The 25,490-nt window shown below is 40.1% G+C and overlaps 1 protein-coding gene across 1 annotated transcript in view; it reads right to left on the reverse strand.

Annotated features, from left to right (window-relative positions):
• Window positions 1-25,490, reverse strand: part of PLCH1 (phospholipase C, eta 1) — a 43,068-nt gene that overhangs the window by 12,330 nt on the left and 5,248 nt on the right. The window contains exons 5-13 of the mRNA XM_010284882.1: window positions 18,501-18,594; window positions 15,890-16,093; window positions 14,213-14,333; window positions 12,554-12,725; window positions 9,744-9,851; window positions 7,197-7,358; window positions 4,392-4,463; window positions 1,446-1,540; window positions 644-741 (exon numbers count right to left, since the gene is read on the reverse strand). Coding sequence (XP_010283184.1) covers window positions 644-741; window positions 1,446-1,540; window positions 4,392-4,463; window positions 7,197-7,358; window positions 9,744-9,851; window positions 12,554-12,725; window positions 14,213-14,333; window positions 15,890-16,093; window positions 18,501-18,594 — 1,126 coding nt within the window. The remainder of the gene's footprint in view (window positions 1-643; window positions 742-1,445; window positions 1,541-4,391; window positions 4,464-7,196; window positions 7,359-9,743; window positions 9,852-12,553; window positions 12,726-14,212; window positions 14,334-15,889; window positions 16,094-18,500; window positions 18,595-25,490) is intronic.

The raw sequence follows: 25,490 nt of genomic DNA on the forward strand, positions 1-25,490 counted from the left end.
GAAAGAGCTGAGTTCTCTCAGCTCAGAAAACTATGTTCTTGTGGGATTTCTTTGACTCTGTTTCTCCACACTGCTTTCACTCTCCTTAATTTCTCCCATTAAATTCTATTAAATTAGGAATTAATTTTATAGTAATTACAGAATTTCATACAGAGTTTGTTCACGTACCTTTGATGACCTTTCCCACAAATTCCTCTACAACTTTCTCAATTTCCATTCTGCCTCTAACATGTTTAGCGAAACAACTGTACACTTTCTGAACAAGGTTCACATTTATTTATCACAATTCAAATTCAAATCTATCATGTTACTAAACGCTACTTAAAATTGATGAAGTTAAAAGATGATGACAAACTCTATAAAACTGTGAAAACAGGAAAGGGTTTTCCTGAGAAAGCCTCATTTTAAAAATTGCTACTAAAACATGAATGTCATAAGAAACCAAGGGAAAGGGTATTTCCTAGGGAAGGAAAAGGTGGTGCTTTACTCTTTCTCCATAGTTAAGTAAAAGGAACAGGTAACAAACTACTCTGCTTTTAAGACATCTTTGAAATCCAAGGGAAACCTTAAGAACACAGACATGTTTCCTATCCAAACAGAAAAGTGAAAAAGGCATGTGTAAGCCTTGTGCCAGCAGCCTTACCGTCATCGACAATATCCTGGGCTGCCACAGAGTTCGTGTACACCACCAGGTCAGACAGAGCTCGGCACAGCTTCACCGTCTTTCTTCGACGAGCCAGCCTGCTGAGTTATATTTAATATATAAAATAAATCACTAATTTTTTAATATTTAAAGCATATTGCAATCCCCCTTTCAGCTCTTTTCATCAATAAGGAAATAAACAACTGAACAGGGAACCGTGTGTGGCAAACCTCCTTAGAGAGGGCTCCGAGATGACTGTTCCCCTTGTACCTCTAGTCACACTACACAAACAAAATTTTTCATTTAAAACATAATGAAATAGCTGCATCGTGGCTCTTCTCAACAAAAACAAGGCAGACAGCTTAGAGCTGTATCTGAAAACGGAGCATTTCAGTGACAACAAATGCATTCTCAATGGCACTTTTTTGATTGCTTTTTCTTTACATTCTCAGATGTAATAAAGTTGGCTGGGCTGTGATGTACCCTTATTTAGCCTAACCAGCTTTCTTTGAGCACTGTTTACAGCATGCAAAATGTAGATTGGCATTTTTCCATTAGAAAAGTATTACTAGCACACTTCTTTTCAGTTTAAGGGTAATTGCTATTTGCAACCTATGAAAACTTAGGCAATCAAAATATCGGGCTACAGCAGTCACAGCAAAATAGTGACACAGCAGCAGTGTCATAAATGACCTGTTCTTAAGAACAGACCTCCCTGAGGCAATGACATATAAATATTGATAGCAGTAAACATGCCTCTAGCTTTAACTGAGCTGTAAAACTATGGTGATTCATAGCTCACCTGTGGAGCTGCCCCGTTTCCTTCCCAGAAGAGTTTTGCTGGCTTTCTTCGTCATCTGATGCACTATGGTATTTGGATGCTGCCTTCGCCGCTTTCTGTTGGGAAAGAATCAAGCACAGCTGTGTCAGCTTATGGGGTGGTTCTATAAATCCACATTACTGTCAGTGACATTAGGTGGGTGGGCAAGCTGCAGCAGGTTTCCAGCACAGGACCCATGTCCTACAAGGATATAGAATGACCCCTGGGGGTTTGACAGCAGAAAACCCTGGCTGCTATGTCAAGCGCTTCCGTACACGCGGAGAAGGAATGCCAACACAAAGCGTCTGTGCCCTGATCTCGCTCCATCTGACTGCAAGGATAAGAGCCTGCAGCCACGGAGCGGGTTTATCTGCTGGCGAGCAGGCAAATCCAAGCCTGAAGAAAATTATTTCTGCAAACTGGCCAGTCCATTGCAGGCCACTGCGTATTCTGCAGCTTCCCTCCCCTGCTCCCTCCTGACGGGAGGGGACAACATTGCTCCACTGTCTCCAGTACACTGGCACTGGTGCTGCTGAAACTGTAATGGATCGTACCATGTTTAATGAACAGCAACACACAGTAGGATGTACAGCACATTGCTTCCACCTACCTATGTGGGTGCGTGTCCCCAGCTTAGGAAATTTAACAAATTCATTCATGAAGCTGAGAACAGAGTCTGAGGAAAAATTTTCAAACGTCTTCTTTCTACTGCCTTTTGAGCCACACACAGAAGCATTCAATTATTCTAAATTATTACAGCATACCATAAAGAAAATAGCTGTAATAAAAATATTAAAATCTCAAAAGCACCTTTTTTTCATAAGCACCTATTATTTAATAAAGTTTTCAATTTCAACATTACATCTTTTGTAACAATAACTAAATCTTCAAGAGAGAGTTTCTTTAATTCCCTTCTCATCAAGAGGTAATTAACAATACAACTGAGAGCTCCTTATCCTTTTGCTCATATGGCTAGATGCTAATTGAGCACAGATTTCTTTTCTCCTGCTGTGATACACCAATAACGTACATAATTTATTTCATCACTAAACACAGCAAACCGAAGTTGACTATACTGGAAATCATTTACATGGTTCAGTTTTGGAATCCAAAGGTCTGGACCATGGATGTTTCCTACAGTTAACTTGCAGGAATTGCTAGCATTAGTTTCTTTGTCCCTCCATGGGACAAAGAGTTTATACAGGAATACATTTGGCACAAGAGCTGGTTGAAAACATCACAAGTCAATATCCCTGGGTGGATAATTCTGTACCTGCAAAAATATCAATAGTATCCATCCTTCCCAGGCATTTCTTTAGCTGGAAAGGTATAAAGGGGAAGTTACTGGGCATCCCTGTTGCCTCAGTGTACAATACAATCATTATTTAAAAAAATAAATAATAGTAATAAAAAAACCCTTATATATACTGTCTTATTTTTTCTCAGCAGAGATGAAACGAATGGGCTTTCCCACCTGCTACATCCATTGCAGTAACTAGTTGAAGTAATTAAATTATTGACATACTTTCCAGCCCTCAGTGTAACCAGCAGTTTTTAGCAGCTGACTTTTGTCTGTGACATCTCATTCCACAGCATTTGTTTTCCCATCCACGAGCCCAGATGACAATGTGAAGAGTCCACTATCGTGCACGACAGGTACTTGCAGATCTCAACACATACTGAGTGAATAACGTGCACTTAGCTAGAGCTGCTGAAAGAAATGTGACCACTTTAAACTGATGTAAGCTTATAATCAAAGTGTAAATATGAGTCCTGGTATTGCTTGCCCTGAGAATTTTTGATGGCTCCTAGCTGGCTTCAGGGCTGGTTAAGTACCATGAAGTATTTCATAATTGCTGTTTTTCCTGAACTGCTGCTCAGATTATCAATTACAGAGCGTGCTCCCTGCTCAGCTGCAGCTTTCACCATGGAGTGCTGAAGAGGAATACCGATGTCTAGCAGGCTGTGGGCAGAGGAAGCCACTGGTGGCACAGTGACTCGGCTGCAGACCTGCCACATGCCTCTTCACGACGAGCCTCTCTGCCCATTTATTTACTTGGTATCTGCTAATTGACTCTGGGAGGAAGGAAGCTTTCGGTTGAATTAGCTCGTGCTGAAGCTACATGTTCAATAAATCCAAGCCTCGAGGCACCGTGGGAGTGTGGGAAGAAGGGAGGAGGATGACAGGAACAGGTTTGTCGGGATATGGGAATGGGAGAAAACATGGGTGTACTGTCCCTTTTGGTGGCTGCTGTCTGTCCAGCTGTAAAATTAAACTCACACTCATTTGAATTATATCGGCTCTTGCCTGGTTCAATAGAGCCACCACAGCGAAGACCAGCGAAGCAGACAATGTGACCTAGCAGCTACACAACCGTATAAATCCTATATGCAAAACCAAGAAGGGATCAGAAAAGAACACATTTTTACAAAGCAGGAGCCCAGAGCCAGCGCTCAGTCACAGCAGTCCCTTAAAGCGAGTGGGAAGACAGTAACAGCGTGCTCTGCATGGCAGTGCTCAGGGTATGAAACAGGGTAAAACTGGGCCCCGAAGGAAACCAGCGTTGTCAGCTGCGTGGACAGAGGTCTGGCAAACAGGAATACGCAAAGGCATTTGTCTACATTGCTCTTCGCTGCTGCAAGTTTGATCAGAAAATCAGCAATTCCACATCACCACTAAAGATGAGCTTTTTGATCGGGCAAGGTATTTTCTGAGTTTGTGTGATCATTTTTAAAAGGTTCTCCACACTTCTGCATACTGGTAGCAGCTATATTCTTCTGCAGAGCAGTAAATATACCAAGTGTAATCACATAGTCTTCCCTCACTGCTCCCGTACACACCATGCTTGTCTCAAGCAATCACCCATACCTGGTGTCCCTAGAATGCTGTCAGACCTAGAACAGCAAATGGAGTCTCATTTTACTTACTTTGTGTTTCCCGAAGTTGCCCATTAATGATCGACCATGAGACTTTTTTCCACCTTCTTTTGTATCCAGGTTCTGTGCAGAGAGAATGCAATAAAAAGTGTAACTCAATACCTTGAGAACTATTTTTTAGGAGTCTCCTACAGTTTCTAAAAGACATAGTTTCACCTAATATATGTTCTTGTATGTCACTCTGATTCACTATTAGAAGAGTACAGTGATTGCACATGAGGAAAAAAAATGAATTGAAGTCTAAACACAACATATTGTGAACACAAATCGAAATCCAAAAATCTCATTACAGGACTTTGCTAAGCTATCAAGTATATAAAGAAATGAGAAATCCTCTAGCAGTACAGAAAATTTCTAACATTAACACTCAAGACAACAACCAACGATGTAGAAAAAACAGGCTAGCAAAACCAGGCAAGCAACAACAAAACACAACATTTGAAAGTGTACTTGAAAATAGTCACAAAGGAAAAGGGGGGGTGTGGAGGGGAATCTCCTAACAGATAAACGTGGACTTTTCATAGGCAGCCTGAAGACTGAGTTTCACATTTATAGCCATGCCCCTAGATATCAGTTTGGGAATTTCTGGCAGCATCTAGCTTTTTCTGTCAGAAAAGCACATCCCTTCATCTTCTAAAGAGCAAAACAAAGGCCTAAAGGTGCTGAAGAATATTCCCCCAGCATTTTAGCAAGCCCTATGAACTCCAGTTATTCCCCGTTCAGTGCTGAGCTGGAATTCACTTCTGGCTATCGTAACAGTAAGGGCACTAGATCATTTCTTCAGGTCCAAGAAGAAAGTCAGTAATCTCTGTATCTGCGTTCAAAGATTTGTTCCTAGCTCAGGCTGCAAGTCTTTGTAAAATGTAGAAGGAAACCTTAGCAGATAAAGTGCTTGTCTCCCTCAGACAAGAGGGAGAGGTGACAGTTTCACCAGCAAATCCAAACTAGTATCAGGCCTGACTGACAGTACCATAAAAATTACCTTCCCCCTCCCCACAAAAAACTCCCACTTAATAATTACTGGAGATTAGTGAATAAACTTCCATTGTGAATGCTCTTTTTTCTTTTTTTTTTTTTTTTTTAAATAATAGCAAGTATTTGGGAAAATGAAAGGCACATCAGTGACTAAGTAAAGGAAAATTAAATTTGACTAGCAAAAAAGTAGAAAAATTTCCCAACAGATCACTTTCTGGTACATCAATTACACAGTAACTACTAGAGAAGAGCTTTACAATGCCACCAAACAAAGCTAGCTAATGAGTTACAGAATTACCACACTATCACAACATTTAACCATTTAGTTTTCTCCCACCTAGGTCAACAGTTAATATAAATTTATCTTTCAGTTGTTTTAACTTATTACTAATTGTTCAGCTCTGTATTACTTTAAGACCCTTGAAAATAACAGTCACATACAATCAGTCTTCACACAGGAGTGTTGCAGCAAGGGAAGAGATCTCTATATGTCCCTTAATAATTTAAAATCAGACAATTAGAAAATTCTATCACTTTATCCTGTTACCTTACAGATGTTTGAATAACACAGTTGCACTACTGAAGTATTTTCAGTATTCTGGTCATGTCAATGACATGTACTCATATCCAACACAAACACCTTATGGAAATTTGCCTTCTCTAGAAAAAACTCCGTGCCCCCTCAGATGCTATCTAGGGGCCAATCATTTTTCCAGATACCAGAGAACATACCACGTGTAATTATTCCAACTGAAGATATTATTGAAATGGCTCATATCTCACCATATTTACTAACATGGGGAGTTTGCTCTCTGAAACCCCACTCTTCCGACCTCATGAAGGCCAAAGGGAACAGGTGAGCTGACTCTGTTCTCACACTGCAAAGCCACGGTCTGAAAATAACCCTTATCTGTCGGGTCAGATGGCTTCATCCTTTGCATTCATGGAGCCTCTTCCCACCATAACGCAGCTTTGACCAGAGGTCTCGAGCACAAGCACAAGCCACGTATGTTCTCTGTAGTCAAGCCCGGCTTTAGGCGATAGTCTCATAGGTCAGGCGTCAGAAAGAGACTGAGAAGAACTACATAAACCCTACAGAGTGGGAAGATGGGCAGAAAGCAGAGCTACGTGTACTCGACCTTTAAGACTACGCTGGTTACAGAACAGGCACATCCCCCACCGAACAATTCACTCATGTAACATAACCGGGCTTTGCATCTGGTTGAGGTGAAAGTATGGTAACCATGGATTCAAGGTACTGTCTACTGATGTCCTCAAAATTCCGATACATTTAGCTGTTTTACAAAAATAGCTTGATGTCAAAAGGGGAAAGAAACATACCATTCTTGATATAAAACAGTCTGGGCATGAAAAACTAGAACCTTGCTTAGGGCAGTAAAAGCACAACCTGTGTTTTAGTGCTGTACAAAACAGCCATCAGCACTGCAGGCAGACAACGCTTTCAGTTACCACGGCCAGTCTTGATAGGACTTCGGTAATAGAAAAGGAATCTTTCCCCAATAACCTAGACACAAACCAAATTGCTTGACGCATGCTTGCAACTTTGGTACTTACTGAATAAATTGCTTCCAAGTCTTACAAGGAATAAACCAGATTAGAACATACTGAAACAACATACTCTTCACATTTGACCATTCAAATTCTCTCAGATATCTTCCTGAAATAGTTCCAATTTTCATTTTGGATAAAACAAACTCTCAGAAGTTGTTCATAAGTTATCAGCCTTTTCATCTGAAAAATGTGCAATACACATTGCATTGTCTAGTATTCAGAGCATGCAAAGGGGAAGAACCCACATACCTGCTTCAGGTTAACATTTAAACCCTCATGAGTTGCCTTTAGCAGGGCTCTCACAGTGAAGCTGTCAGGATCTTCTTTGTCCCTGATTTGAGATTCTTTTATCAGAGATTCCAGTTTTGTTCTTATAAAAGATTCCACCTGGTGCTCAGTTGCACCATTACTCTGAAAGACATTAAGAAATCCAGTTAAAGTAGATTATTATGTCCATCACTTCTGGGACAGCCTGAGGGAGCATTACACATTCTTAGGGCCACACAGTGCTCCCAACATTTCCTTTCTCTGTGCAAGAAAAAGCTTCTTCCATAATCCTGGCAAAATCAGGCAGGTGGCTTTTACTGCCATTTCCATTTTCCTTTCTTCTCTTTAGTCCTCCTGACACGTCATTTGCCCTGCCTCACCACAGCACAGTCCACCTCATAGATCACCCCCGAACCCGGCCCTGGCGTTAGCTCTCTGCTTCAAAACTGCCGCAAGTCTGACCTTCTCTTTCGGAAGATGGCACGAATTCTCAGCTAATGCAGCTACACGCTCCTCCAAAACATCAGGAATCTAATGATGCTTAGGTTGTCTGCTCCAAATGGTAAGAAAGAGGAAGCAATTACTGCTAACAACAGTCATATAGACTATAGAGACACAAACCAGTCTCTTACATTACGCACTTAAAATAAAAAAAGGTCCTACAGAGCAGTGTGTACTTAGCATGCCTCTATCCATGGGGTGTCAGACCTCTCCTCAGACATGAGAGGAAAGCAGCTGTTCTGTCCTAACATGTTCCATTTCTAGCCCCAAAAAACATACTGTGTTTTGCACTGGCTTTAAGGATTGCCAAAATTTGTCTTAGGTCTTTCTGTTAAAGAAAGCATCATCATCATAAGTACTCAAGCCACGTTAGTAAAGCACATGTGGATTACACAGACCACTCCTGTTGAACAGCACATCACAACGAGCCGGGCATTATGTTCGTTCAGAACGGGTCATGCAATCTTATCTCATCTTACTATACCCATAATTAGAGTTATGTTCATTCAATATATACTTTTTCCCCTGAACTTACACCTGTGCAAGTTTGTACCTGTACTTAAAAACAATCAAATTCCTAAAGATTTATGGGATTGGGAGTCTTTAAGCTTCCCCATAAATTAGTTAATGCTAAATGTTTCCAATTCTGAGATAAATACTAACAGAAATATAATATTCTGAGTCACCGAGCAAGCTGATTTTATCCTATCCTTCAAGCATTAACTGCAAGGCTGTACTTCTGTATGAGACTGTCTTGTGGAACATATGGGTTGAATGACATCCAAGTGCAATCTAGCATCTAAATAATTAAGCAATGAATTAATCATTATTTTGCCAGTAGCATAAAGAGCATTTGTTTATCTAAAGGGGGGGGGAGTGGGATCAAATCAGCCCTTCTGCATAGTGTACTTGAATTGCCCAAAAGATATTGCTGACACTCGTATTTTAGCAACATCAGGGTAGGCGAAGAACCAGCATAAACATATACTTCCTCTGAACCAGTTCAGAGGGGGACTTCCATTACCTGTAAAGCAAGTCCCAAGCTATTCTGAAAATCCTTCAACTGCTAATAGCAGGCATAAATGATACAGACAAATTAAAAGCTCAATACGTAAACCAAAACCAGTTAATGAGAACTAGATGGGTGTTTCCGTGCGGCAACAAGGCAAACTCACTGGGCGACATTCAAGACTAGAGACAAATATTGTACTCGCTAAATATTAATTTGATCTATTCTTTCTGGATCTCCCTATAGTATTTTCTTTGTTCAAAAGTTTTAACTGGTAAAGCAAGGCTGCCTCCTGACTAGAAGAAAACACCTGCTGGGTAATGTATATTAGCATTGCACACCAGTTTCAGTTTGTAGCAAAACACTCATAGAATCACAGAATGGTTTGGGTTGGAAGGGACCTTTAAAGGCCATCTAGTCCACCCCCCCTGCAGTGAGCAGGGACATCTGCAACTGGATCAGGTTGCTCACAGCCCCAGCCAGCCCAACCCGGGATGTTTCCAGGGATGGGGCATCTGAAAAATGTGTTAATAAAAAATAGACAAGGAGTTAAGAAATAAAGGGAACAGAAAGCAAACTTCAGTGTCGAAAAAGAAGAAACAGAAGGATTGAAAATAAAAATGTTTCAAACCGCAGAAACTTTTTTCATTTGTATGTCTTCCTTCATAATTTTCATCTAGAAATTGTGCAGCAATTCCATCATGCCGTGGCTTTGAGTACTACACTTTTGTATCCGAAAAAAGCCTAGCATGCTTATAGTGCTGGCAATGTTTTCAGTCTAGTGTACCTAAAGCACTTAAATCTGCTATTTATATGATTTAAATGACAAAATGTGCATTTCTGAACAATGTCATTCCATATCTAAATGCGGAATTATATAACTTCTGTATCTTAAGGATCTGACTTAGAAATCAAAGTTAAAAACTCCAATTCGCCAACAACTGTAAGTAGGATTACGGAGTATGCCTGTAAGAAACGTAGAGATGTAGTGGTTCTGGGAACTGTGTATATGAACATACATAGCAGGGCTTTAATTTGCAGTCGTCTTCAATTTCATCAGCACTATCCTCATCTGAAACTTCTCCTTCCTCAGCATCAGCTCCAAGACTGTATGGCAACTTTTTACCCTAAAATGAGGAAAAAAATATTCACAGTAAATGCACACGTGGTCAGTATTATTCAGTGCAAAGACCAAAATAGCCCATTCCTCAACTATTCCTTATGTAAATTGTGACTAGAGTTTAGAACTCATTTTCAAAGAGTCTCACGCAAACTGGTTCAAGGACCAGGATTATCACAGGTGATAGCTTAAGTATTCTGGAAAAGTTTGTCACTGAAAGATCTTTGCAAGCTCTTTCAAAAAAAGAGCATACCATCCCCCATCTCTGGAGCGAGCCTGCACATGTCTAAAAGACTTTTCTGAGTTGACTATCAGATATCTCAGGCTTGCCCCTAGCAAGCATATACTTAAAATAGAACTCTAAAAATCAGAAGCTGAGGCTTTGTCACAGAGTCTTCATCAGAATGGAAAATGCAGACACAAAACTCACTGCAAGCAGCTGTCAACATGAAGGAAGCAGCAAAGCCTATTTTAATATCGCATGCTCATGCAAGAGTGTAGTCAGCAATCCAAAATTAGTTGCTAATCCAGTACTGTGAATGTCATACTTATATTAGAAAGAAACTACTTTAATTCCGTGTCTAGTTTCCAACATCTGATTAGAGTGGTGAGCAAACAGAGGCTTGGGGCTACTTCTGGTAAAAAAAAAAAGGCATCTCCAACAGATTCATCATCTTTTTTAGAGCATTCATCTCAAATTCTCCTGTATGATCACTTACAGAGAAGCCCAATCACAGAACTTTAAAAATGTTGGCTATGGGACCTCAGAAGATCCATTGTTTCACTAAAGGAGGATCATCACCAGCTCTAGATGAGCTTTGCTTAGCCAAGTCTTGCAAACTTCCAAGGGTGGAGATTCCCCCAGCCTTCCAGGCAGCCTCTTTCCATGCTGCACTACCCTCAGCTGATAAGTTTTTCCTGCCATCCAGGCTGCACCTCCCAAGCTGTAACTTGCAGCCATTGCCTCTTGGTTTACCATCTGCTACTTAATAAATCACCTATTAAGCTTCTGTGTTATTACTTCTGTGTGCGCCTTCCTCACCAATTGCAGGAATGTTTGCAGTCTACCTGCTTCAACAGTGACACAGGTAGAAAAGAATTACACTCAGATTTCTGCAGAAATGGATTGATTTATAGACTGCATTTTGAAATTAATAATGCTGCCCTGATAATGAGTGGGTCAAATTCACTTCACGTTGGCACCTTTATACTGGTTTAAATCCATGAGTATTATTAGAATTGCTCTTTACATACACACTAGGAACATGAAAATTATACCATTACTTGAAATTGTTTAGCTAATGAAGCAATACTGCCTTTCAAAGGAAAATGTATGAAACAGAGCACAAATAATAACAAAAAGATGAGAAACAGGCTTACTTCTCAACAAGACACTGACTCCTAAGTATGATTTTATCTTTTCCAACAGGGCTGCTTAAACTGAGCAGGAGATGGGAGACAGGGCTTTGTGGAAAGATATTGTGATGCTTAAAAAAGTATTCCTCATTCTGAAAACATTATCTCAGCTCCACACTATTCTGTAACTACTCACAGGGTTTCAGCACTGTTAGCTGAAGATTCAAACTGATTGAACTCAAAGATTGAGTTACAAACTCAAATGTGCTACAAGACCAGCTCAAAAGTTCATGTAAGAACAGCACAGTACCAAACCTCTCTTGCCTTTTGTGCATTGACATAGTATTTCAAGCCAGATTTGCTGGGGTTTGTCGCATGACTGACATTACATACTATTTTGTTTGACTCCCTAAAATGCTACATGTTGCATGGTTCATTAAACAGGCAGTTACACAAGAAAACTGATTCAATTAAATTAAAATCAAAGGTTTTGTAATTCAGAATCGGCTCTGTACTACTGAAACATGTTCCAACTATATATATAATTCCAAATATAATTTCTTTCTTATTATATCCACCTTGGTGTTTGACATTCCTTTCAGAGCAAATCCGTTTATACCAAGAGGTTCAAACAATTCATCTTGCATACAACACTAACTTCAGTGCTCCACGGCCTCCTCCCTCACTGCTCCTTAGAGCCCCCTTCTGAAGCGCTTTTCTTTCATATAAACACAGCTGATGAACCATGAAAATAGTTTCATTTCATGAACTACTGCCCATAGCAAGGTGAGGGGGTAATGCAAGAAAATACAAGAAATTTTCAGCTGCTTTTATATCACTCCAAAATACTTTGTCCAAGGAGGTACTGTAGGATAACGTTTAGATACTATAGGGATAGGAACCACACAGAACGATATGCACTGATAACAAATTAGACATTTCAAAAACAGAGAAAATACCAGGTTCAGTAACTGTGTAACAGTTCCTTCTATTCATACCAATGCATTTTATATAATTTCTCTGCTCTCCTGACTCAGTGCTAAGGTTTAAAAATAAGCACCTCTGACTTTAAGACTCTAAATAAGATGCTTAAGAAACAGAATTTTCTTTCCACTGCTGTTGATACCAGGTCCCTGTTGGAACATTTACAGAAGTACTCTGGGACACTCGCCAAGACCAAGGTAAACTCCGTTTCAATGTTTCTGAAAAGCTCAGAATTTTAACTCACTTACTGCATCTGTACTATTCCACATGGTACTGCTGAACTGGCTTGCCAAAGCCAAAGAAAATCTACAATAAATATCACATGCTGACTTTTGTTGTATTTTGAACACGCCACCAATAGCAAGTTACCTTCACTAGGATTTTCCCTTTCAAATTTTGAGGGCTAGGAAGCTGTCTGGAATCTCCAGTGATTACAGATGACAAGTCGAGTTTGTCACCAAATATCTCCTTCAAGTACTGAGCGATCTTCTTTTGCTGTTGAATACTGCAATGGTTTTCAATAGACAGTATCACTGGAAACCTAGAAACAAAACCCCCAGACATTGTCATAACTGTGTTTTAAGAGAGTCGACACATAAAATGGTTTAAGCAGTTTGCTTTTGCATTGTCAGTAGTCTGGAAACAAACTCACTTTGGGAGGAAGGTCTCTGCACATGAACTCCCAAATCCCTGCTCTGTCAGAATCCATCAGACAGTCTCTGCAGGCAATTCTGCCCTCTCCCTCCAACCTTACCCACTAGTGCACAGGGTGACAAAGTTTGAAACCTATGATCACTGAGTGTGAAGCACAGAGAAACTTGCAATAAAGCTCATCAGCAGTGCAAAGCCTTTTTGTTCTGTGTAGCCGAGCAAAAGTTACACTGTTCCTTTGAAGCCACATACAAAGTCTTCATAAGCTTTAAGTGATCAGCAAGCTGCTCCTGGAGAAAAGCGTTTTGAAATCAACAGATTCAGAGGAATTGCTAACTCACTGTTCATCTTCCAAAGATTGATAGCTGCATGAACGACCTGCCTTTGTCTTAACATGTGCAGCTACAGCGAGTCAGACCAAATCTCTGAAGATGCCCAGACCCTTGAGAAGGAGAAATACTTGGCAAGACTTTCCAGAATACTCTCCCAGGCTCCACAAATTTGCAGCTCCACTTTCTTGAGCTAAAGAAATTGTTTCTATGTATAACAGCCTATTTGCCCAGTTGTTTTCTGGCAGCCCCAGAATCCTATGGCAAGGAATCCCAGAACCCAACTAAAGACACAAAGAACCATGTCTTCCAGTTTTGAATTCACCAGCTCGTATTCCTAATCAATAACACTAAACTTTGGGGCTTGGTGTTCTGTTGGTTTTTTTTCCCCACACTCCCATTGTTGGGTCACTTTTTTTTTTTTTTAAATAAAGAGAAGTAAGCATTTTCCTTTTATTCTCTCTAAACTACTCAAAATTCTAGACAGTCACTCATGATTTGAGACTGTTGGGGGTGTGTGTATATATATATGGTTACACTCCAAGATTTTCATGATAAACTTTGTTATATAGTACCATGGCAACCAAAATAGAATCTGAACATTACCCCTCATTTCAGTATTTCCTTATACTACATATGAGTAAGCTTTTCAATTTTCCTAGTGGAATAATTTCCCTTAGATAGAGGATGTTATGGTATTGATTTTTAAGGAGAATTTCCCTGTGGAAATTAGTTTTGTTCAAACAAAGGACCAAAATAATCTCTAGATATTCAACAGTCTCAGACTGTTCAAAGTATTACTGAGTTTACAATGCATAAAAGGTTTTTCTAACTAAAGTTGAACTTTTTAACTCGATTGATGGGAAGAGCTCATGCAATTGAACAATAAATATGACACAGGCAATAAACAGGGGAACAGAATCAACTTTGCAATTTCTCAATGTGTTTAAAGGAATATAAGTACTTCCTGATGTTGATTGTTGGTTTTCACATGGGATTAACCACCCAAAACAGACAGGTGTAGCTTCAAAACTGACTCTACACTTACTCATTTTTGATGAAGGCGTATTTATTGATAGTTTCTGCCACATCACGGAAGAGTATTTTAGAAGTAAGAGTATAGCCATGGTGCACTACTGGCTCTCCATCTGGACCATCCCAGCAATCCACTATTAAGACAAAAAAAGCTATACATTAAGAGATGTCCATGATCTTATACGTTTCTGCTGATCTTGCCAGCAGAACTCATGTACACTACCCAATCACGCAGGTGTCAAGAAGTTTCATTCAATCTATTATGACCTACCAATTGAGTTAGGACTAACAAGACGGTCTTTTCTTATATTAAATAAGTCTGAAATGTAAAACTGTTTTTTCCCCTCTTACATAAAATTACAAAGGTGTAATAGGTTAAATAATGTTTCCAGCTATCTCTTGGGAAAGCAGTTTCTGCTTCTGAAGCCAAGTTATTTAAAAACAATTTAGTCTTTTTCCACTCCCAATTAAACTTGCAATTTTATAACTGACTATAGTGAGAGTAGCATCAAAGCCATCACCTGTAGAAAGGACTAAGACAGTAATACTTTTCCTAATGAATTACTGTACTCTGGATTTACACTGGATTTGTCACTATTGTTGCCTCTACAGGAAGTTTAAAACTTCACAAAGAGGAAGCTACTGATCTATTACCTAGGCTATACAGTTTCTATAATAGTTTTGAGGTCAGGCAAAATAACATACTACTGTGCATTTTAGTGAACTTCCCTACAGACGGGAAAGTACAGTGATAGAACACACAATTTTCTCAGACTCACTTTCTCTAATTTTTAAATTCAGATTAACAAATTGTACTTCCAGAGATGAGTTTTGTAATAGTCATCATAAAAATTAATAGGGAATTTAAATTTATCAAAATATTTTATTCCACCCAGAATCCCCAAAAGAAAAATACTAATGTTCTGTTATTATTTAAATCATGCAGAACTTAAACAAGAATCCAATCCTGATCTTCAGGCTATCAGACAAACAGCATCTTGTTTTCTTCCACCAGCATCCAGCCAATGAAACAGCATCCTACCTTTCTATTGTGGCAGACCAAAACCAAGTTTCTCAGCCCTAAGATGTTGACAGAAATAGATACACATCTGTGCTGACAGAAAGCATCATTTGATCACCCATCCTCCTCCGCAAGGCACTTTCCATCTTCCCTTTGCACCCGCAGGAGGAACTGTGTACGCAAACACCCACTTTCCCATTCATCTTATGAAAGAGAAAGGTCTTTGCTGGCTCAGCTCATTCTGAACAGCGTGGATTAGGAAGCACTCCTGTGAAGCGGTAACCTCCAGCACGGGGGAACCACAGAGCGGAACAACCGGGGTTGCTCTGCTGGAGCTGCAGGGCCCCACGCAGACGCCTGCCCGTTGCCTTACTGCAGCTTGTGCAACAAAAAAATGCTTCACGCAGACATGGGACAACAGAAAACTTGCACTGAGAAAAGCATAACAACGCAGCAGCAGTCAGGAGAAAACAGTGGTGTCCATGATGTTTGTCTGAGAAGGTCATTCTCAGTAGAAAAATTCCTGTTTAGACTGCTAGAAAACAGGAGTTTACCACTGAAGTTAATCAGACAGTGAAGCATTAATGCTTTAAGTTTGCCACTGACTTTGAGCTTAAAAGAAATATCCATCATGCTTCTCACAACCAGCAAGTTACACTGAAAATATACCTTCGATACATCGACAACCGTCTTGCAGCACTCGTGCGTACATCTCCACTCTGGACTGGGACAGCAGTTGGTCTCCTGTCAGGTATGTATTGTGAGATGAAGCAATGAAGTAGTTACAAAGGGGTTGATCCATATCCTGATGCACTTCACAATGCAGTGGATTAAATATATCACAAGCAGGACTGCGCATGAAGTTGGTGAAACCTTTGAACAAAGAGAAACAGTTTTGCCACAGACGCAGTATATCTTACCAAGCAAATGATTTTCACTCTAACATTTGATTTTTCTGTTTATGGTTGTCAGTGCTAACGTATGTCTCAAAAAAAAAAAAAATCAACAAGCATTCACAAAACATGGCATTGAGCTAAGCCTCTTCAGAAATTAACAACCAATAGTAAAAAAAGAAAGTAGGCTTCTAAGAGAAGCATGAAAGTAATGAATAGTAGCTATATGAGAAGACTGAAAAACCCCACAGATCAATACAGCCACTGCCCAACCTATTTTCAGATCTGATGTTTCATTCAGACTCTCAAAATGGGCAGATGACAAAAATGAACATGTAAAAATTCTCTGAAACCCTGGCAAACCTCCCTACACCAAATCCAGACCACAGACACCAAGGCAAGCGCACTGAAACTGCCTTCTGCAGTTCAGACAAAACCGCTCTGCTAATAAGTGGAACAGAAGAAGGTAGTATTGGTTTTGTTAGAATCAGTGGAAGAAAATATCCTGCCTCATAATTATTCATCTAGATGTTACGGCAAACAGACAGCAAGCAGCTAAACCACAAGTCATTACTGTTAGAAAAATTGTTTTTTCCTCCTTCTCCTTCTCAAACTAGTATCCCCTAGCCCCTCTTGATTCTTGTTAAAGCATCAGTATAAGGGAGAAGCTGGGTCAAATGCTTAGGCAGCATCAGTTCGCGCTTCCTGGGATGCCAAATTGTGCCTTGGAGGACAAGTGACCCGCTTAGAGGAATACAGCTGGGTAGGTGGAAGGGAGGGAACCTTAACCTCACATTCAGCAAAATGCAAAGGATTTGAGGGGTGCACCATGTTTCCCTTGATGGGACCTTGTGATGCAGGTAAGAGCTATCCTGTTCTGCTCCATCACAAGTTTGACGCCTTGTAAATAAGAGGAAGCAGAGGAAATCCTTCAAATACTGGGCAGCAGAAGAGACGTAGGGTACGACGCCTGCCAGAGTATAGGTTTGGTATTCTGCAGATTTGCCAGGACTTCATGCTGCTGTTGGTGCCCCATGAGTCCCAAGTTGAGAAGCAATCTTCAGAAGATAGCAACAGTGTCAAGAAGAAAAGAACACACTCCTACCAAAGTTAAGAAAGATCTGACCATTTATACAGATCACAGGACAGAAACGAGAGCCAAACTGACATCCTGACTTGGAAGCAAACGCTTTTTTTGAGTTTATTGCCGACACTCAGGCTCTGTCCCAATGCTACTCTTTTGCTGTAAATAAACTCTACCCCGACAGAAGATACCACCCAAAGAGCTGCACTGCAGCACAGAGTATGAGGGCCCGTGCTAGCCAATCCACTAATTCAGCCAATTTCACTTGAGTTTACAGGTTTCTCTATGCTGCAAATTTATGTGAGAAGATGGTACTGGTTTATATCCCTGCAAATCAGATCAGCACTGAACAGAGAAAGCTTTAAAAATACCTACTTTGAGAAAGAGAAATGTAAAACAGTTCCAAAGGATAGTGCAAACAATACCAAACCTGAAAGCAACTCAAACATAAAAGAAGCAGCAGTAAGATTAAAAGGAACAGAAATGCGTTCAGAAATATTTTTTTTAAAGTCCTGGCTTGTTCTTTTTGCTTTCCTTATTTCAGTTTGAGTGCGGTGCCCAGGGTCACACTGGATGCTAGTTTAAGATCTAGGAGGCCATGCCCAGGATTTAAGTACCATGTGGAGGAAGATTTTGCCTTTCCCCTCTTCCTACGCCCTGCCAAATTACTATGTAAATTATGCTCCTTCATGAGAGCTATCTTCTGGGCAAATTAACACACTACAGCATTTAATCTATTTTGTTCAAGTTCAGATTTTGATTTGATACTACATTGTATTCTGAATAAATGTACCATTTACAATTGCTTTAGCAAACAAGGTGAATAACGTATTAAAACCCAAAGAAAATGCAACTCTCTCTATTTTATTTCACATAAGCATAAATCAATGGATTGTACAGGAGCGAGTCCAGATCTACCGAGACAGAGCAGAATGAAAACTTTGCTTTAATTACTTCAGTTAGAACAGGCTGTAGTATAAAATACATGGTATAGAATCCTTTATGTTTCTGTTTTACAAATACACAGTAAGCAATAAATTCATGCAAGCTTAATGCATTCACATTGCTGTATGATGGCTATGATGTATCACTGTGTAACACTAGCTGCTAATTCACCCCACCTACCCTCGTCTCTCCCATGCCTCACAAAAATGCACCTACGCTACTGATCGCTGACTATGACCTTCTGTGTAACTTCCTATTGCAGTCCAATATTATAAGCTACAGTAAAAATGATGTTAAAGCTTTTCTATTCCACTATAGTATATCAAGACAAAACTAATTTTAAAATCAAAAACTTTACCTTCAATCCCAAGAACACTTTGCTTCTTGTTTTCTTCTGATACTTCAAACTTCTGTATGATGTCAAGACAATAGTCTGCTGTCACATTATTCATCTGCACAAAAACAACAGTGTTGGTGCACTTATTTTTAATATCATGTCATTAGTATACCAAAATCTACTTTAGGCTTCTGGGTCCAGTTGAAAAAACCTTATGATCAAACATTGAGTTCAGTCAAATGTGACTAGGACAGTCAGTAACACCACTGTAAAAGGACTTGAAGGTTTTGATTTTGTTTTTGTTAGTGCTGCACAAGCCTCACAGCTCTTACCTTTGAGGAGAAAAACAGGAGTGAGAGGTAGCAGTCACTTAAAAGCTGTGTCATTTTAATTTAAAGAGGAAAATTAGCTGTTAAGCACAGTTAATAATAGTGTACTGGGCAACACTGCTGAAATGATAACTATGAAGTTATATTCTTTAATATAATCTACTTAAACATGCAAAAAGATTTGGCAGGGTTTGATTTCATTTTCATGCATTTTCCACTTCTGTGGTTTCATTACTTCCAAGAGAGTTCACTAGCATATACAGACTATGAGATAAATAATTAGATTCTGAAATGAAAAACAGCAGTTCTGAAACAAATATGAGTACTGTCATCAGCTTCAACTAGCCCACATCTGAAGTCCTGACTGACTCATGGGGCCCGAGTGTCACCATGCACTTATATTCCCTCTAACATCAAAGGAAAGAAGCAGCTTCTGTCACTCATCTCATCTTTTCTCACCCCGTTCCCTTAAGTTGTAGAGAATGGAAGTGAGAACTAAGACTGGGTATATTTCATTTCCTCCACTAATAACATCACAGGATGACAGTGATGACACTAAAACTTTTGGCAGCTTATTTGTACCATTATCCTGTTTATTGTTTGTACTCGGCATCCTTTGCCAAAGTCAGTTCAAACGCCCTGGCATGTGGGGCAGCCTGGAAGCAAAGGAACATGCAGTCCCTTCTCGTAAATAGTGTATCATCTCTGTTAACATGATCGTTTCGGGCAAAGGCAGGAGTGAGGTTAGTCATCCTGCAGATTACACAATATTTATTGTTTAAATCCAAAAATGGTCCCTCTGTGAACTGTTCTCATACTAATGAACTTCTCTTTCAGATGACAAAACCAACTTCATTTACTCTGCTCTGTCTGTAGCCTTTGATGAATTTGTGCTTTTCGTTATTTCCTGAGCTCAGCATTCCCAGCACTGTCATTTGGCCACATGGAAATCTTTCAAAAGTAGGTTAACTCTCTTTATCTGGTCTTCTCCAAGGGCCTGATCCTGCCAAGTCCTGAGCTCCGCCTAAGAAATGTGGGTGCCAAGACTGCCCATATCTCATAACACCTAAACGGCTACAGCCTAGCTATGAAAAATTACCAGAGATGGGGAAAAAATAGACATGTCAATATTAGAAGTATAGGCAAGCAAGCAACTGAGCAGTTCAACTCATATGGTGACTCAAGCTGAAAAACTTGGAGATATTTTCCAGCCTTTCTCCCCTTCACCCTTCCCTCTGTTTTTCCTTTTGCATGGGGAAAGCATGGCTCAGCCCATTTCCTTCTCCAAACATTTTCTTTATATCCCCTAGCTAAGCCAACTATACAAGACGCTTGCAAGAATTACACAGGATAATAGGAATGAGAAGCATTCAGCAGAGAAAATAACTGATTATCCTGGCTCAAGTAGATGTTGCTGTTTGATTGCAAACACTATTCATAGCAGGCCCTTCTTCAGCACAAGCTGGCTAGAATTAACTTTTTCATTATCCCACATGGCTCCTTAATGGTTGAGTGGCAGGGTACTTGTGTGCTCTAGGAACGAAAATGTCTAATCTAGTCCTAAGCTGCATCTGCTAGGGAAAAGTCCACTGATTTCTGCTTTTTAACTGTAGCTTCAGAGATGATGACTTAGGCTACTCATCTGAATTTGTTTTCATTAAGTTTTAAAGTATTCCCCCCAAAATAGTATCTAAAAATAGTAATGATCATTACAGATGACTGAATATTTAGATACATGGATTATTGAATATGGTCATAAGCTTCTAAATCCCTTGGATACATGGCTATCTTTTATATTCCTGGTTAAAAGCTGTAGTTTTTATGCAGATAAAAAAAGACCAGTTCTTTAAAAGAGTATCAGCCTTTGAAAAACCAGTAAGACCCTGGTTTTTAAGTAAATGATCTACCAATTGATTTTGCTAAAATAAGATCCTACAAAACTACAAAAAAGCAACATTATCCCTAATCTTCAGTCTAGAATTATAAGAAAAAAAGAGGGAAATCACTTTTGATTGGAAGCAGGTCAGACAAACCTATCACCAAAAATCTAGTATCATCTGAAGCTGCAGAGCGCTGCAATGCCAGGTTAGGGGAGAGCCCTCTTCTGTCAAAGGCCCACAAGATAGCAATGGGAATTGTTAGCATTTCCTGTTCTCATGGGAAAGGAAATAAGAGAAAGAAATGGAAAGTAGAAGAGAAGTTAGGAGAAGAAAAGGAAAAAAAGGAAGGAAAGTTAGAAAAGAAGTGCAATACTAATAACAGGTGTTCCTAGACATGAAGCCAACCCACCAGTGTGTCAACAGTGCTCTAACAGTTTAGGCTGTAGTTGTTCACAGTTAATCATTCTATAAGAAAAATCAAAATATAAATAATCAAAGCAAAGACATTCTCATTCTTCCAATTTCAGTGCAAGCTGTCAATGTAAGATGTCATGACATACGAAGTCACCACATCCACCAGTTATACTGATTATCCTTTTCTGTAAGCATGAGAAAGGGAGGAAGGCGTCTGCTTGCTTTCCAGCTGAGAGTTTGTGTTGCCGCAATAAGGGTTTTTTGCGGAAAGTAGCAAGGATTGATCAAGCATGATGACATGGTATTGTCTTCCTTGTCTGTTATTAACAGGCTCCACAGTCTCTCCTCTTTCCAAAGTCCACGTACCAAACACTGATATTATTATAATTTCCTATTCCTTTTGGGATACTGGCTCCTGATACCACGTACACCGTTCCAAATCATAGCCTAACATATACTGACGTTGTCTGGCATATACTGTCTCATCATATCTTTAAAATCTCTCACAAGAGAGCAGGTATAGTAGTTTCAAAACATTCACTTTCTAAAAGTGTATTTAATCCCTGCTTCTTACCACTTTTTGTCACATTTTCACTATTCACCACATCCCTAGTTGTTCCTCTGATACGGTATAATTAGTGTAGACAAGTAATAAGAGTAAACCTACTCTCTCAAGCAGGCTTAACTCAAGATGCACTAGCCCACATTGAATAACTAAGGAAAAGCTTTACATAATTACATGTGCATGTTTTGAGGGTGTAATTGTTACAAAATTACTTCCTCTTCCATTCAATTAAAGTGAGCAGGGGCATTAATTTTTGCCACCAGTTTCATTTGGGCTGCATATGGCAGCAGTTCTTTTAGCAGATACTGGTTCGGTACCAGTACGATGGCACGGTTTCAATGTCTCCCTCTGGTTCCTGTCACTCGGGAATCATACAATATGCAGCACTTTCCTGGAACACGCAGAGAACGCTGCTGGAGGCAAGATCTCAGCGGGCTGTCCTTTTTCTCAGGACAGATGAAAACTGTATTGCAAAGTAACTGATCCATGCTAAGGCAGCAGGTGGCAAGCAGGCACGTGGGAAACCTCACGCACAGAAAGCCAAAACTAAACATTTCAGGTTTGTAATACCGAAGCAGCCTTGTAACTGCATAAAGTCATCAGCACAAGAGTCAAAAAGGTCTCTGCTGTGACTGAAATAAAAGCACTTGATGTGATACGAATACAGCAGAAAGGAGGAGGGAAGGACAGACAGCAATCAAACAACAGCCGCAGGCTGGTGACCCCCGAACACAGCTTCACTATGGGGCTCCCAAGACCGGGGCAGAACGAGGCTATTCACTCGACAACACGGGTCTGGAATGGCCAGCAACCACAAAGCTGCTCCTTAACAGGGAAGATGATGTTCATAGAACCTATTTCACCCAAGCCCCACTATTCAAAGACAAGTAGGAGAAACTCCATCAGTCAAGAGAGCCTGGAGATCCTGCTGTGCAAGCAATCTGCCATTTAGCAAGCGTTGAGTTTCTGGGGAGGACCAACTCAGACACTGATACTGGTTTATTAGGAGAGGGCACTCCCAAAAGGACAACCCTCAGGCATGGAGACGTGACTGGACATCCAGGGATGTTCCTCTCTCACAGCCATTTGTGCTAAGAAGACTGCAGGACCAGAAGTCATTCCAGCCCTACTTTCTGCTCTTCTGACATTTGAAGCCATATAATTGCAGTTTCAACAGCAATGAACTGAGTTTAACTTCACCTAAGTGGAAATAATCTGTTTCACAAGCTCTAGGGTGAAGGCAACAGGGAACTCTCCTAAAAAAATAAGCCAGCTTAGCAAGTTAACAAAAACCCAAACGCTTTTTGTTCTATTCTCAGGCTGCAGAATATTTAAGTCTTGCCAAAAGAGTATGAGATGGAGTTGGGCAGACTGTCCACAGACTTCCAAGTAGCCAGACAAGAGCAAAACCAAAATGCTGTTTGGTTGAAGGCACTTGAGAGCTGCATTATGATTTGAACCATTATCAGCTTTTGAAGGCAGTCTTGCCTGACCCGAGGACATTGTTATCACTTCTGTGTTGTGAAAACATTGAAGGGTAAATCTGCTCTAACACTGTTAATACTGGGAAGTGGGAAGACCAGAGAGAAGAAACAAAGAAAGTGGAAGGTGCTTCTAAACTATGCTGCCAAGAGGTTCATCTAGAGGATCACGCTTTTACTCTTTTTATTATTTGTTTTCGGAATAATGTTGAGCAGAGTATTTATTGCCAATAGCCCTGTCCGCATTCAGCATTTTGAGTAGTGTGTAGACAGAGAAGAGGATGCAGTATGCCAGACTTGATAGTCAACTTGTTTTTTCTGCTGCATCAGTAGTTTCATAATGTCCTTGTGCACCCACAAAGACAGCTCTTCTGCCTAGTTCACATGCTTTTCTTCTGCTCCAGGTCCCTGAGTGCCCTCTCATACCACTGCTCTTCAGCTGTTCCTGGGCACTTCAGCATCTCCATGAACATGTCCTCCCTGGAGCATTTCTTTGCTTTCTCATAAGTGTCAACCTTGCTGCTGCTGCTGTCAAGGGTGCTCCACTGAAGGGCAACCAAGTAGAAGGCAGTGATTAAAAAGGAAACAAAGGAAAAAGCAGTGGGCTCAGAAGACTTGGGGCATTAGCATAAAGGGAAAAAGATAAAAACATTTCGTGCTTTAAAGTTGTAATTAGCAGAATTGCCAGAACCAGATTGCTTGCAAGAATCTGTGTGTTGAGGCTATCACAGCGAGATCAGTGCCATGATAGCGCTCCATGTTTCAAGGGGGAAGGAGAGAAGGAAGAACCAGGGAGTCGTACATGCCAGGAAATTGCCACAATGGCCAACAGGGGGAAATTCAGCAACAAAACAGCGCAGGCTGTTGATATTTTATGCTAGGGATAACTCAGAAAAAGCAGTCATCGCAGGCAGGGTCCCAGAATGGCACAGGAGATTACCCAATAATTGCAGGCAAAACACAGCATCTGTATACAGGAAGCTCAAGTAGGTTGGGATGTTAGTATTTGTTTTTGTGAGGTTGATTTGAAACAATACTCTGCAAGGATGCACGGGGTGAGCAAACAACCCAGGACCAATTGGCAGAAGCAAACAAGAGTCCTAGAGATCACAAGGTTCTTTCTATGCTCCTCGCTGTCCAGTGTACAAGTTCTCTCCATGGGTTCCACAGACAATTTTTGTAGTAATTCGGTCTCTTTCAAGATGGTCATGGAAATCTCCACTGAAGCAACATTTATAGGAACAGCTAGAGATTTTTTTGTTCAAGCAAGTTTTTTCATAAGCACACTGGGGGAAAATCTCTCATCTTGACCCAACTTTGCTTCTTGAGTTAATTATGCTTCTTTTCTTTCTTTCTTTTTTTTTTTTTTTGATTTCTTATCAAACTGTCTGTTCCTGTGGTTCCCTGAACCTCACCTCTCTCAGTTGCTTCTCTCTGAGGAGCTTCAGATCAGATGCAAAATTTTCTTTGTGCAAGTACCACACATCTGTGAGGAATGCCTAGAAAACAGACTTTCCTGAAGAATATTTGGGAAAGAAGGCAGAAGGCATAAGGGAAAAAAGAAAAAAAAAGGATAGAGTCCTGGACATCTCACCCTCAGCCAGGTTGGTGCAATATTCATCTTTGTATTCTATCACAAAAGTGTAATGTTCCCTTAAAATTTAATAAGCATTTAGGCCACATTTGAGAGGTGGTTCTTTGTCAATATTTAAACTGCTGTCTTAATAAAAGCAGCAGTCCTTAAAATTACTACTACTACTACTACTGATACTTGGGAACAACTGGGATATGTAACAGTATTGTAGGAGTCACCTTTGCTTACAGGAAAGGATATGCAAACACAAAAATTCATCTTAACATGTTAGCGCATTCAGCCATACACAGGCTTAATGTCTACATTTGTGGACAATCAGAAATAGTTTGCTCTCTTTATTTTTGTCATGTGTTTCTAGCTTTAAGACATATCACATATCATCCTATCTTAGAGTACATCTGCCAAGACCTTTACTGATGAAAGGCATCTCCTAGAAATATAAGTGTCCCCTCACAACACCAATAAACAATCCAGGCAAGCTATGCAAGAGAAAGCAGCCATGCTAAAACACACGATAATCAGCTGTAACTAAGAAGTGTGAATGTTACCTGAATGCCATTATAAGCAAACAAACATTAACCATATTGCCCTACACCTGCCTTTCCTCTACCAGAGTCCAAAAAAAGTTCAAACTCTTTCTAGAAGTATTTAAAAAAAAAAAAACAAAGCCTTTAGATTTCTTTTTTGTTACAACATCTGTGCTTTACCCACTGCCCCAAGCTAAACTTTTCCATAAAATTCTTTCCCT

The sequence above is a fragment of the Phaethon lepturus genome, unplaced genomic scaffold, assembly GCF_000687285.1.
Source record: "Phaethon lepturus isolate BGI_N335 unplaced genomic scaffold, ASM68728v1 scaffold31740, whole genome shotgun sequence".
Taxonomy (NCBI): domain Eukaryota; kingdom Metazoa; phylum Chordata; class Aves; order Phaethontiformes; family Phaethontidae; genus Phaethon; species Phaethon lepturus.